The sequence below is a fragment of the Aythya ferina genome, assembly GCF_964211825.1.
Source record: "Aythya ferina genome assembly, chromosome: 4".
In the NCBI taxonomy this organism is placed as follows: domain Eukaryota; kingdom Metazoa; phylum Chordata; class Aves; order Anseriformes; family Anatidae; genus Aythya; species Aythya ferina.
In genome coordinates, this window is record NC_140300.1 from 26,596,516 (window position 1) to 26,608,418 (window position 11,903).

At 37.4% G+C, this 11,903-nt stretch overlaps 1 protein-coding gene across 7 annotated transcripts in view; it reads right to left on the reverse strand.

Annotated features, from left to right (window-relative positions):
- The window catches only part of GABRA2 (gamma-aminobutyric acid type A receptor subunit alpha2), a 59,910-nt gene extending 48,213 nt beyond the window's left edge, over nt 1-11,697 (reverse strand). The window contains exons 1-3 of one of the 7 annotated variants that reach the window (XM_084518613.1): nt 11,674-11,697; nt 7,983-8,071; nt 5,288-5,403 (exon numbers count right to left, since the gene is read on the reverse strand). In XM_084518613.1, the coding sequence (XP_084374739.1) occupies nt 5,288-5,403; nt 7,983-8,071; nt 11,674-11,682 (214 nt within the window). In that variant the 5' untranslated portion in view covers nt 11,683-11,697. Of the gene's footprint in view, nt 1-1,686; nt 1,706-5,287; nt 5,404-7,982; nt 8,072-8,603; nt 8,763-8,821; nt 8,898-9,112; nt 9,122-9,402; nt 9,466-9,565; nt 9,668-11,673 lie in introns of those variants that run through there. The other 6 variants (XM_084518615.1, XM_084518612.1, XM_084518616.1 and 3 more) reach the window with 6 other exon arrangements.
- Between the last annotated feature and the right edge of the window lie 206 nt (nt 11,698-11,903).

The following is an 11,903-nucleotide window of genomic DNA, read 5'->3' on the forward strand; positions in this document are numbered from 1 at the left end:
AAGAGTTTCTGAGGGTTTTTTATCCTTCCAGTCCCATAGTGATTTATTCCCTAGACTATTAGATTATTATTATTATTATTATTATTATTATTATTATTATTATTATTATTATTATTAGCAAGTCTAACATAAATTAATCTGAGTGTCTCACTGACTCCTCTGAATGAACTATTAGGACCTAATTAACATTATGTTAATAACTAACACTATGACCAGATTCCATGTGAACCTTAAGGAAAAGCATACAGTATTTATTCCTTTGCAACCCAGAATAACTACATACATAGTGGGCTTTCAGAAAATGCAGCTGCTGCTCTGAACTGCTGTGCACTACATCCAGGCAGAGGCATTACCTTCTCCAAAAGATGAAACTGAAGCAAAGGAGCACTAAAGTAGTAACCAGACTGAGCAAGGGAACAGACTGAGCACATGTTCCTTTAGAAACAATAGTGAAACTTTCCTTTAAGATCAGTAGTGATAGCTTCCCTGGAGTGTTCTGCAACAAAAAGAGTCCAAGGACCTTCTTTTAAGGTGCTCTGTATGTGTATCAAGCACAATGAGGCTACCAAAAACAGCTACTGATGTTTCTGAAGCTGATCAAAAACTCTCTGAATCACAGTGACATATAAATACACTGCCCTAAACTTAGCATATTCCATATTATCAGCATATGATGATGGCCTTGCTTCCTGGCAACCGAAGATATACATATCTCTGATACATACATATCTGAATGCATATTACTCTTCTGATATTGAAAATCAAGTTCTCTGAAAAAAAAAAAAATTCTTCCTTTTTAGCTCGTATTAGCAAGCACATCAAACAACTTTTAATCAGTCTGATTCTCTACACTACTACACCAATTCAAGGCAACAATATATCCACAACTGCAAAGATGGATGATCAAGCCCTTAAGTGCTCACTGTTCACCATATCCCTGATAACAATAATCAGCAATAATTCTCAGTTCTCTTTAGTTTTCCTGTTCAATTTATTTCTAAAATGTTGTGGAAAAAAAATATGTTTCTAACTAAACACAATGGAGATTCTTGTTTAAATCAATCAAAACATCTGAAAGTCACCTTGCAGTGGAGATGAATCTTTCTAAATGGGACCTCCAATGGTGTGTAGTTTCCACCTACCTATTGTCTGATCTTTTTCAGTTTTTTGAATAACCAACTTTTATATCCAATGCCATTCCTGAAGTTGGTGAGATTGATCACAGTTTGCAGAAAGATTCTCAAGCAGTATAAATTTGTGTAGCTATTTTCAATGTCAACACGTTAATTGAAAATTTAGCATGTAGGCTATGAAGTCCAATCCTCTGTCTTTTCTTCCTACTTCCCACTACTTTATTTTCAACATTTAAATTTTGTATTTTCTAATTAACTCTTGTATTCAATCATATTTTATAAATTTTGGAGGGTAAAATTAACAGGAATTCTATAGATGCTGCAAAAAAGCAATTTCAAACATGAGAAAGGAATGCAGGCTGACTAGCTTATAGAGATAGTAAGCCTATTGAAGTACCCAACATAATATCAAAATCCCAGCCCCAATCTCCATCACTTCTCCTTTACTTCTCATTTCTGTATTTAAAAAGAAGCTACCATTTAAATAAAAAAGTATGCTATTGCTAAGATACCTAATACATACAAGTATCAAAATATTACAAGAAGGGATTACCTTATTCTATGGCTCAGTTTCCTTTAATCATGGCTGTCCATAGGGCAGAGGAAAGCAGACAGAACATACATAATTTAATTAGTTCCCGGTTTGAATGTAGCTGTATCTTAGCTTCAACATTTTGTTGTCTCACTGTTTAAAAATCTAAAGTCTCTTTTGCTCCCTTGCTCACTTTTAGTGCCCATTGCTTGTAGATTGCTTTTTCTACATGATAATAAAAATCAAAGGATTCATGAAAAAGTGCTATCTAAGCATCTTATAAACATTGCAGCAAATACAGAAGAAAATACCTTCATGATTTTGAAGAATATCATAAACAATGGAACTCTTTATGGCTTGTCATTTGCATGGCTGTGTTTCTTTCAAAATAGTTCTAATGTCATATTTGTTTTGAATAGGAATCTGTTTTGAAACAGAAGTTGGAATTTATTTTGATTACTAAACAGAAATTGCATGTGAAGTTCAGGTAAAATAGTTCATGTCAAAAATGTGAGGGTAGTCAAGACAGTTCCAACTACAATCCAGTGTTTAGCATAATATGAGTGCAGAGAAAATTTTATATCCCCTTGAATATCCTTATGCATATCTATTTTAATGTGGTATGTCTGAGTATTATTTAAGTGCTATGAGATGTCTCTGACTTCAGGGGACAGTACAGTGTCTTCCTTTCCCTAGTCACATCCATTTTGCAAGCTTCTGCATTGCTATAGTGATCGTACATCATTCAAAGATCCCAGATGCTAGGAAGACTTTCCAATAGCCAAGACCTGTTTTCTGAGAGCGCTGCATCAACAGTAAACATTAAAGTTTCCCTAACAGTGCATACAAAATAATTCAGTTCTCCGGTGTATCTTTTTATCAGTAAAGCACCAAGTTACCCACTGAAAACACTCACACAAAGTCTCACGGTAAAATCCATTATAAATCTATCCCTAAAATCTAGGACAAATTCTCAAGCAATTACTTAGTTGAATTTATATACAGCCTCTGAAAAAGCCTTTACATTTCCATTTTACTGGTCAATAATTAGCTAAAATAACCAATGTTAAGGTAGTGCTTTTCATTATTAAAAACATTTGTGAGCTGAGTTATTCTTTACAAGGAACTGAATTTTGCTATAAGACATCTCTAAAAAACGTCTTTTACAACAGGTGAAAGTGAGCTGGTGAACAACTCTTACTTTCAGAAAACACTTTAAAAGAATCTATCTCAGACCCTGGACTGTTCTGGTGTACCACACGTCAGGCCAGATTGTGACAGCAGTCATAGCAGCCTAGCAGTCATAGCAGTCATAGCAGCCTAGGAGGATAATGCAAGCTGCTATACCAAAGCAAATGCTCTACTAGTTTCAATTGAATTATTTCAGAATCATAGAAATGCAACTGGAACAGAATTGAACCTAAGGATATTAAATTAATGACATGCAGCATGGTCAAAGTACTGTAGTTTATGCAAAAGCACTTTTAGAAATTATCAGGACTCACTAAGCACATAGTGTCTTTAAAAAAGGAAAACAGAATAATAATAATATCCATTTTCCTTTTCAGAGTACAGGTTAACAAAGAAAAGGGAATAAATTGCTACAAAATTTCTGAAATAGGAATCTCCATAATTATTAAGCATTAAATAAAAAAGCATTGTTTGGTGCATTTTGTATCATAGATTATCATGACTGAATTTTACAAGTATTGTTTTAAACTATCAGAATATGTCCATCCACAACTGAAGGACTCTTGCAGATTACCATTAATGCATCATGAATCATCACAGTTTAATATGCATGACATAGTTTCATTTCACACATGTTCTGCATGGGTTGATTGCCATGTATGCCAATACCAAACAGATGTTAATTCTTTAATTTTTATGCTCCCAAAGTATATTTTAATTACCTAGAAGGCCTGGCAAAGAAAAAGTGGAAGATATTTTGAAGTAGATTTAATGGAAAATATAAAATAAATGTAAATTTGTTTTCAAAATTCATGTTATAAAAAATATAAAATTTAATATTCAAAAGAGCACATGATATGCAAAGGAACTGCAGACTGCTCTCATTAAATAGCACATCCTTTTTTTGTAAACAGGAAAAGAACTTTTTTTTTTTTTTTCTAATAAAAACCATGATTACAAGCCCTGCAAATTAAACTCAAGTTTGTGATATGAAATGTTTCTGCAAGTTTCTTGCAAAGCACTGTATGTTCATATTATGTCCAAGTTCTTAAAATCAAGTATTTTGCAGAAAAATTGAATCTCCATGTAAAATATCATTATATGGATTCTCACATCTACAATGCTGAAAATCTCATTTTATGGATTATGTAAATACAACAGTCCTTCATATAAACTATTTCACAAATCTCAAGTGTATCAGAGGACAGAACTGAAAAAAAAATGAAGATATTTCAGATTAAAACTAATGTAAAATGAGAAAGCTGTTGCCAGCCAGTGCTAGCTCCCACTTTATGCTGCGTCAGATGCAAGTCAAGATTCTCCGGAACTAGAACAGCAGCAGAGCCACAGGTCAGGATGGAAGAGTGTTTGTTAAAACTGCGAGCTTTAACTAACTCCTAATTTGATCAAATGGAGTTTCTTGGGGTAAATTCCATGGAGGTCTGAGCAGATCTTTAGCTTTGATCCTGATCTTACTGAAATCAACAGGAGTAGCAACAGCTCCCAGGAATTTTGCACTAGAATTAGCTTTAGTAAGCTGAAACAGTCTCCAAGCTGAAAACTACCATTACCAAAACTGTTACGAATAGTAATAATAATAGTGTTATTATCGATGCATAAATATTTGTTACTCAGTATAAATAGCACATAAATAATAACAGTAGGCAAAGTATTGTCAAAAACAAGGCATCATGCCCCTCCCCATACCATACAGATTATTCTGCACAATACTTGCAATACCAAATTATTTAAATTCCTTGCTTACATAGTTACATTTACTGGCATAGAGCTTGAAAATGATAATATGAACTGACATTTTGGAAAAAAAATGACAGCCGTGGCACAAATGCAGGGATTTCTGTTCTCTAGTATTCTCTCTCCCCCCCCCTTTTTTTTTTTAATGACCAAAGGTACCCAGGAACAAATTCTATTAATGAGTCAAACCCTAATTTTCAATTAAGTAAAAAATACAACATTCCCATTGGATTTACCAGGCCAAGGAATGAATCTAAAATGTGAATTTTACATACCGTACAAAACATTTGTGCATATTTCTAAAAACATGCACTCGTCATATTGCAGGGAATCAAGCCTGTGTTCCTAGCTCAAAAAAAAAAAAAAAATCCTGACTGGAATAACAAATTTAGATGTTATTTTTGTTCTCATTCCATTTTACTATGTTAAATCTTCAGATTTTTTTCTCTTACTTAAGATAAATGTGTGAAAGTGCCTCCTTTCCATTCATAGATGTTATCTTCCTCAAACTTCAAATGATTCAACTGTGTGAATATAGTTATAAATAATTTATAAAAATACATATCAGTTGTTAGGGAAAAAAAAAAAAAAAAAGAATATCACCACATAAAATCTGTACAGTAAAACTGGCTTTTTAAAATCAATCTTTAAATTTTTTTTTATTATTTTTTTTTACCTCCTAATCCAGGTCTAAGACGATTATCATAACCATCCAGAAGTCTGTCTAGAATTCTTGTAAAGATGGTGATGTTATTCTTAGCTTCGTCTTCCAGGGAGTCAGCCAGCACTGATCTAAATGGATATTTTACATTTTAGAAAATGCTAGATATGTTTTAGTATACACTCAACATGCAGTTTTTGCCGGCTGGCCTTGAATATTTACCTTTTTGCCTTCTAACACAAAAAGTGCAATTAAGAGTCTATGAATACACAATTTATGTATAATATGGTCAGAAACATAACAGTCTATGGCATATCACTTAAAATTTCCTGGTAGTGATTCTCCAGTAGCCTCTACTTCTATTCAATATTACATCACAGTGAGGCTGCACTAACACATTTGGCTGTCCAGGTACAAAAGCCTGGAAGAGCTTCCCAGGTCCCAGTGGCATGTCACTTCCAGACTGATAACCTGAGTTCCCACACACAGAACTGTCTCCTTCCAGCCCTGCTCTATCAGTCCGCACCTAAGTGTACTCTCTCTCTCTGGATAAATCCTGTGGATATGCCTCCACCCAATGGTTATGTTAAGTACATGACCAGAAGAACCAACATGAGGGAAAACTCCAGCAATCATGCTCAGGGAGTCCTCTGATGTCAGTACTTGGTGGGTGGGAACAACGACGCTGACTACTAAGCTGCAGGATAGCTGCAGATAGCTTTCCTGTTTTTAAAATGCTGTTTTGTTATAAAAAGCACTATCTGAGGTTCCACTAGATGCAGACAAGCCTTATAAAAGTTAGATAGAAAAAAACATATATGTAGTGTCAAGAAAAATCTATAGGTCATCAATTGCTTCAAACTTTCCCGACAAAGAAAGAGATGTTCCAGTATTTATGGGTCATAGACTATGGAATAGACCAGGGGCTGGAGCACGAACCTGCTGCCCACAGCTGTGGCTAGGAACAGTTCTCCCAGACCTGGACACCCAAACCAAAGGTTTTGCATACTAGGAAAACTCTGCCTTGCACAAACCCTTACACATGCAAATGTTGCTGTACCGACAATTTTAGGTACCATGCATGTGAAATGCACAAGCTCATTAAGTACCTACTTAATAGGAGAGCATTAAGTATTAAGGAAGCAAAGCATCATTTGCTACATGCACTATAATTTATAGCTTTTTTAGCCATCTACATGTTTGATCTGAAATTTTGAGTAGTTATCATCCCTAAATAAGCTACTGATCAAGCCATTCTGAATGACTAATTACAGCATAAAAATGAGCATGCTTTCTTCCTACTCTAAACCAGAAGTGGCTTTAGGTGACATTTTCTTTCAAGCAAGATATAAAATGATTAAAGACATGACTTTTTCTTGGTCCCCAATTCAACAGCATGGAGGAAGTATTTACATGTAAATCTTTGCAATCTGTGCTTTCCATTACACAAACCACATAATCAACGCAAATCAGATAACTTATAACAAATACCAAAACATCATGTGTGATATTACTGTTATGTAAGTTTATTCTTAATTACTAGATGATTCACTTTTTTTTTTTTTTTTTTTTTTAATGTATTTCTGTGCTCTAAGTATCTGCCATTTTTAAGCTTCTTTTTCAGATATAACAGTTTTGGGTTTTTTTGAAGTCAGGATACCATGAAAAAAACTAGATCATACAATTGTATCAAATTAGGGTTTAATCCTGCAAACTTTACTCAGGCATAAACTCCTTAATTACGCATGTAGCCTCTTTGACGTCAGTGCGATTACTCACTTGAGTAGGGTTTGCAGGATCTGGCCCACTGTGACTCAACTAATGCTGCACCACTGTTAGGTATAAAGTGAAATAGGAAATATAGTTTCAGGAAATATTTTGTTCACTAGGAAATAGACAAAGATGAATATAGACATTTTAAATCATCTGAAACTTGCATTATTTAGCTTATGACCAGTACCATATTAGGACAAGACCTACTGCAGTGAGAACCAAAGCAAGTAAACCAAAGTTACAAACTACAATTTATGGATGTTTAGGGTCCATGGGAAACACAAAACTAATTGTATGATTAAAATTACTTTCTCTTATGTTGTCACATTAGAAATGAGGAACTTCAAACAAAATAAAAAAGTTGATTAATAAATGAAGCTATTGTTTTATTATATGAGATTGTGAAGTTGTATGCTATCTCCACCTAGAGGTGTAAAGCTTAAGTATCATTCTGAATTCTGTTATGTTGACCAAAAAAGAGACCAAAAAAAAAGACATGCCCGTATCAAAAAAAAAAAAAAGAAAAAAAAGCCAGCATTATTTTAGACTATGATTTGCTATTTGACCACAATAATCTATTTCTCCATCTTAACTGTTCTGTATGGTACAGAATCACTGTGATAGGGTAACTCCAATATATCTTTGAGAATCAGATTTTACAATAAGGCATTTAAAATTTAGTTCTTTGACACAATGAAATAAAGCATTAATTCACAAACTGTTTAAGGACAAGTCGTTAGCGTTTATTATGATCCCCGGACTGCCTTCTCCCATGGCATTTGCTCTGGAAACTATGTAATACTGCATTCGAACAGCTAAGAGAGATTTTTATTACATTACTATACACTCCGCTTCTATAACGTCTCACACAAGCTTACCCTTAGAAGATCATAACATATATGTTTGCACCGAATGACACAATTAAACATCCCCTCACCTTGTTGGTAGCCACACCAATAAAACGAGAAGAACCAACTGCATCTTGGAGGGTGCCAGCTTCCTCTTCATCGCCGCTCTTTGCAAAACCTAACGGTGCAAGAAAAACACAAACCCACTCTCAGCTACAGTCAGGCTCCGCCAGGCAGCGGTTTCAACTTAACCCGAGGAAAAAAATATGTCACTTCGGTGGAGAAGGGAAACCGCCAGGTTATTTCTGCAGCACTTTTCACTACTAGCAACTTATTGTATCTCCATCTTTCCCAGCGATCCTGCTCTGTGCAAAGAAGCAACGTATGACCAAAAGTGGCATGTGAGCAGACGCATCAGATGCTTTCCTTTTCTGTAAGCTGAAAGCCCCAAGACGAAGGAAACAAAAAAAAAAAAAAAGACGCATGTATAAAAAGACCGGGGTTTAACCATTCCTCGCCTCTCTATGGCACACCGCAGCCGAGGGAGGGGGGCCACGGCGTGTCACGGGGCTCATGGAGGGGATCGCGGTCGAGCCGCCCCCAGCCGAGCGCCCACCGCCGGGGGGGGGCAGCCCCGTTTAGTGGCCACGCCGCGGCCGTTAGTGGCCATAGGGCTACCCGCGGCCGGCGGCGATCCCCGGGAACCCTACCTGGGAGCAGGGGACGGGGAGGGTGGGCTTCGGCGGGGGAGAGAGAGGGAACGGGGCCCCCCCGGCCCCGTTGCTGGCGCGGGGGCAGGGAAGATGCAAGTCACCCTGCCGAAACGGCCGCTCCTGACAGGGGGGCTGCGGTGGCCTCGCGTCCGCAACGGAACGCCACCCCCCTAAATAAATAAATAAATAAATAAACAAACAAACAAACGACAAACAGCGCTTTGGGTGGCCCTCCTCGGCCTTTCGGTCGCCGCTTGTTGAGCGCGCCGTGGGAACGGCCTGCGGTGTGGTGCGGGAAAGTGGCCGCCCCCCGGCCCTCTCTCATCGCCATTCCCTTCCCCGCCCGTTGGCACAGCCTAATTGAGATGCGGAGAGAAGAAAAGTCTGTCATTGCAAGTGAGCGGAGGGTGCAGGCAGCCAAGACAACGAAAGGAAACGAACCTCGCTTTTTCTTTCTTTTCTTTTCTTTCCTTTTTTTTTTTTTTTTTTTTTTTTTTTTGCATTACTTTCTGTTGTGTTGTCTTTTCAGTCGTGCTGGCCTCCTTGGTAATGTGTGGTCCTCCTTCAGAGTAGTAGCCGACCCTATTAAGATCCCTTTCTGTGAATTTTAGTGCAAGTGGATGAGGACAGTCTTGACAAAGATATTTAGTGTACCCTCATTTTGCATTGTTAACTTGAAAGCAGCGCTAGCAATAACATTGTGTTATTTCTTTTAAGCCAATGTCTATCTCCTTTCCTTTCAAACCATTAGTTTCAGAAAACACATTTTTCACTTATCTTAACATTGCTGGGCTACCTGTCTGGTGCACTTAGAGTGAAGGCTTTTTGCTTGCTTCTGAATCATGACCAGTTCCCAAATGAACATGTGAAATTGCGTGCACAGACATGGTGTGTGTGGGGAGGAGCAAAAGAAAGAATTGCTACTTTTTTCAGTTATCTATAGAATCAACTGCAAAAACCTGGGGATTCCTTCTCCTATCTCTGCTGTTTTCCCTCAGTTTCTTGCTTCCTAATTGTTGCTGGTTGCAACCAGAGGTCCTCCTGTTTTCCTTCTCCTCTATTGGCTGAGTGACTCGACAGCAGAGCCTGAGACAAAAGAAGGAAGAAAAGTGCTTGGGCTGTCAGGTTGTTCTGTTTCTTCCAGCTCTGAGCTTTTTTCATAACCTGCAGCAAGAATGGGACAAGAGAGGGAACACGCTGCTTTTCTTTGATATTAAATAACCAGTAAAATGACGATGGTAAGGACACAAATGCAAAAACTGTGATCTGAAGATCATTCATTCAGCAGCTTTCTCACTCTGGGCCTAAGATCCCACGGCCTCCTCTCCCCTGGTGTGAAAATGCCCTCTGCTTGCAGTTCCTCATTATCTGATCAGGTATCTGATCGCCTCTGTAGTCAATCTCAAGCTTTCTTTGGATCTGCCTGTAAGTCCTCACATCTTAGGAGGAAGAACAGAAAAACCTGGCTGTAAATGATTCTGCAGAATTAAGAGCTGATACTGAAGGAAACATCAACCCTTGCAGTAAAGAAAAGGAGCTTGAATTACTTATCCTAAGGCAGGGTAACTTCACAAATAGCAATAGGCAGAAAGAAAACATCATCAAAAGTAAAGACCCTTTCTGATTAATTTGAAATATGTTACATAATAAAAGCAGAATCTTTTTTCCCCACACATATTCATGGCATTCCTTCCCAAAAGTCATTTCAATTAACCATAATACAAAATTGGATTCTGGTTTTTGTATGTGATTTGCATCAAAAAATAGAAAAATATATTTATTAAGGAAAGCAGCCACAGTGGCTTCTTGTTGCTATGATAGCATATTGTCATTCTTCAAAAGCCACATGGGGCAAGGTATGTATTTATAACAAGTTAGTGCTCAAAGCCTTCCCCCAGAAATATGTGCTGGGTTTTAGGCTCTGATCACACTTATTTACTGGTGGTATTCCTAGAGATTTAACCATAGTTTTATAAATTGAAGTCACACTTCAGATAAAGCACTTGCCTTAAAAGGATTAGAAACTTGAAAATAGCTCCTTATTCCTATTCTCAGACAATTTGGACAGAGCTATGGGGCATCTCAAGTTGCAGTGAAGCTGAGTGCGGGGGCAGGTTACTGAGGCAGTACATGAGATATCAGAGGCAATATCATTACTACCAGAGAGAAGGATCTTTATGATAGACCCACACACTTGTAACCCACGAGGTTGATGAACTGGAAAGCATTGGAAGATAAAAGAGTGATATTGCTGTGTTTTTAGTGTTTTGTTGGGCAACATGCTTGCCTGCCTCAGGTTTCACAAACACCAGATATGTTACGGCTCATTGCTTAGCAGCAGAGCACTTGGGCCCTCTCAGATCCACGGTCAACAGGGAACTCTCTCTTCCTTTCTGCCTTATTATTTGCTGAGTGGTATTGAATGCTATTTCTCATTATTGAATTTTAGTTAGCTATGAGTCATACGCAGCATCCAGCATATCACCTGGGTTGGTGAGACTCTCCTGAGCCCTGATGCAAGCACCCTAGGAGGTAGAGAGTCATGCCACTGAACTGAAGATTTGAATGCCTCTGCTGGAAACTGTAGGCCCATAAAGAGTTATTTCCAGCATTTATTTTAAATTTTAATTATTTGTAAATTGTTAACTATTTTACTTAAATGGCTTTATATATTTTCTGCTTTATTTGTTGGTACATATGACTAGAATTCAATCCCTATTTTGATTTTATAAAGTATCTTATAATAGGACCTTACATTCTATTAACCACTCACCAAGGATCTCAAAGCTCTGCACATACTGATAAATGGTGTTTCACAATACCTCTCTGAGATTAGAAAGACTTCCCTGTGAGGACAAATTGAATAGCAGTGCAGGTGTGTGACATTTTGTAAGTACTTCTTCCAGCTTAGAGGTAATAGAAGCACAGGGGAGGTGAAGCCCAGGTTAGTCATTTTCTGGATTGCAAAACACTAACTTGACTGCTTTCTTTGCTTGTAAGGATCATTTAAATGAAATGACAAAGTTATTCCATCCTTTGGGCAGAATAAATTACAGAAAAACACTACCTCACACATTTAGCCATTAGAGAGCTGTCAGTAAACATCTTCAGTTGTGGACATAATCAAGTAAGGCCAATAAGTGATTAACACAGCATGAAGATCTGGGGTATGTTCAGGAGTACACTAGTTCCAGACAACATTTTTGGCAGATTAAGGTAATCATCATATACTTTGTGTTGCCTGAGAATAATCTTCACCCTTATATCTGGGTCAGGTATAGTCATACCTGTAAGGAT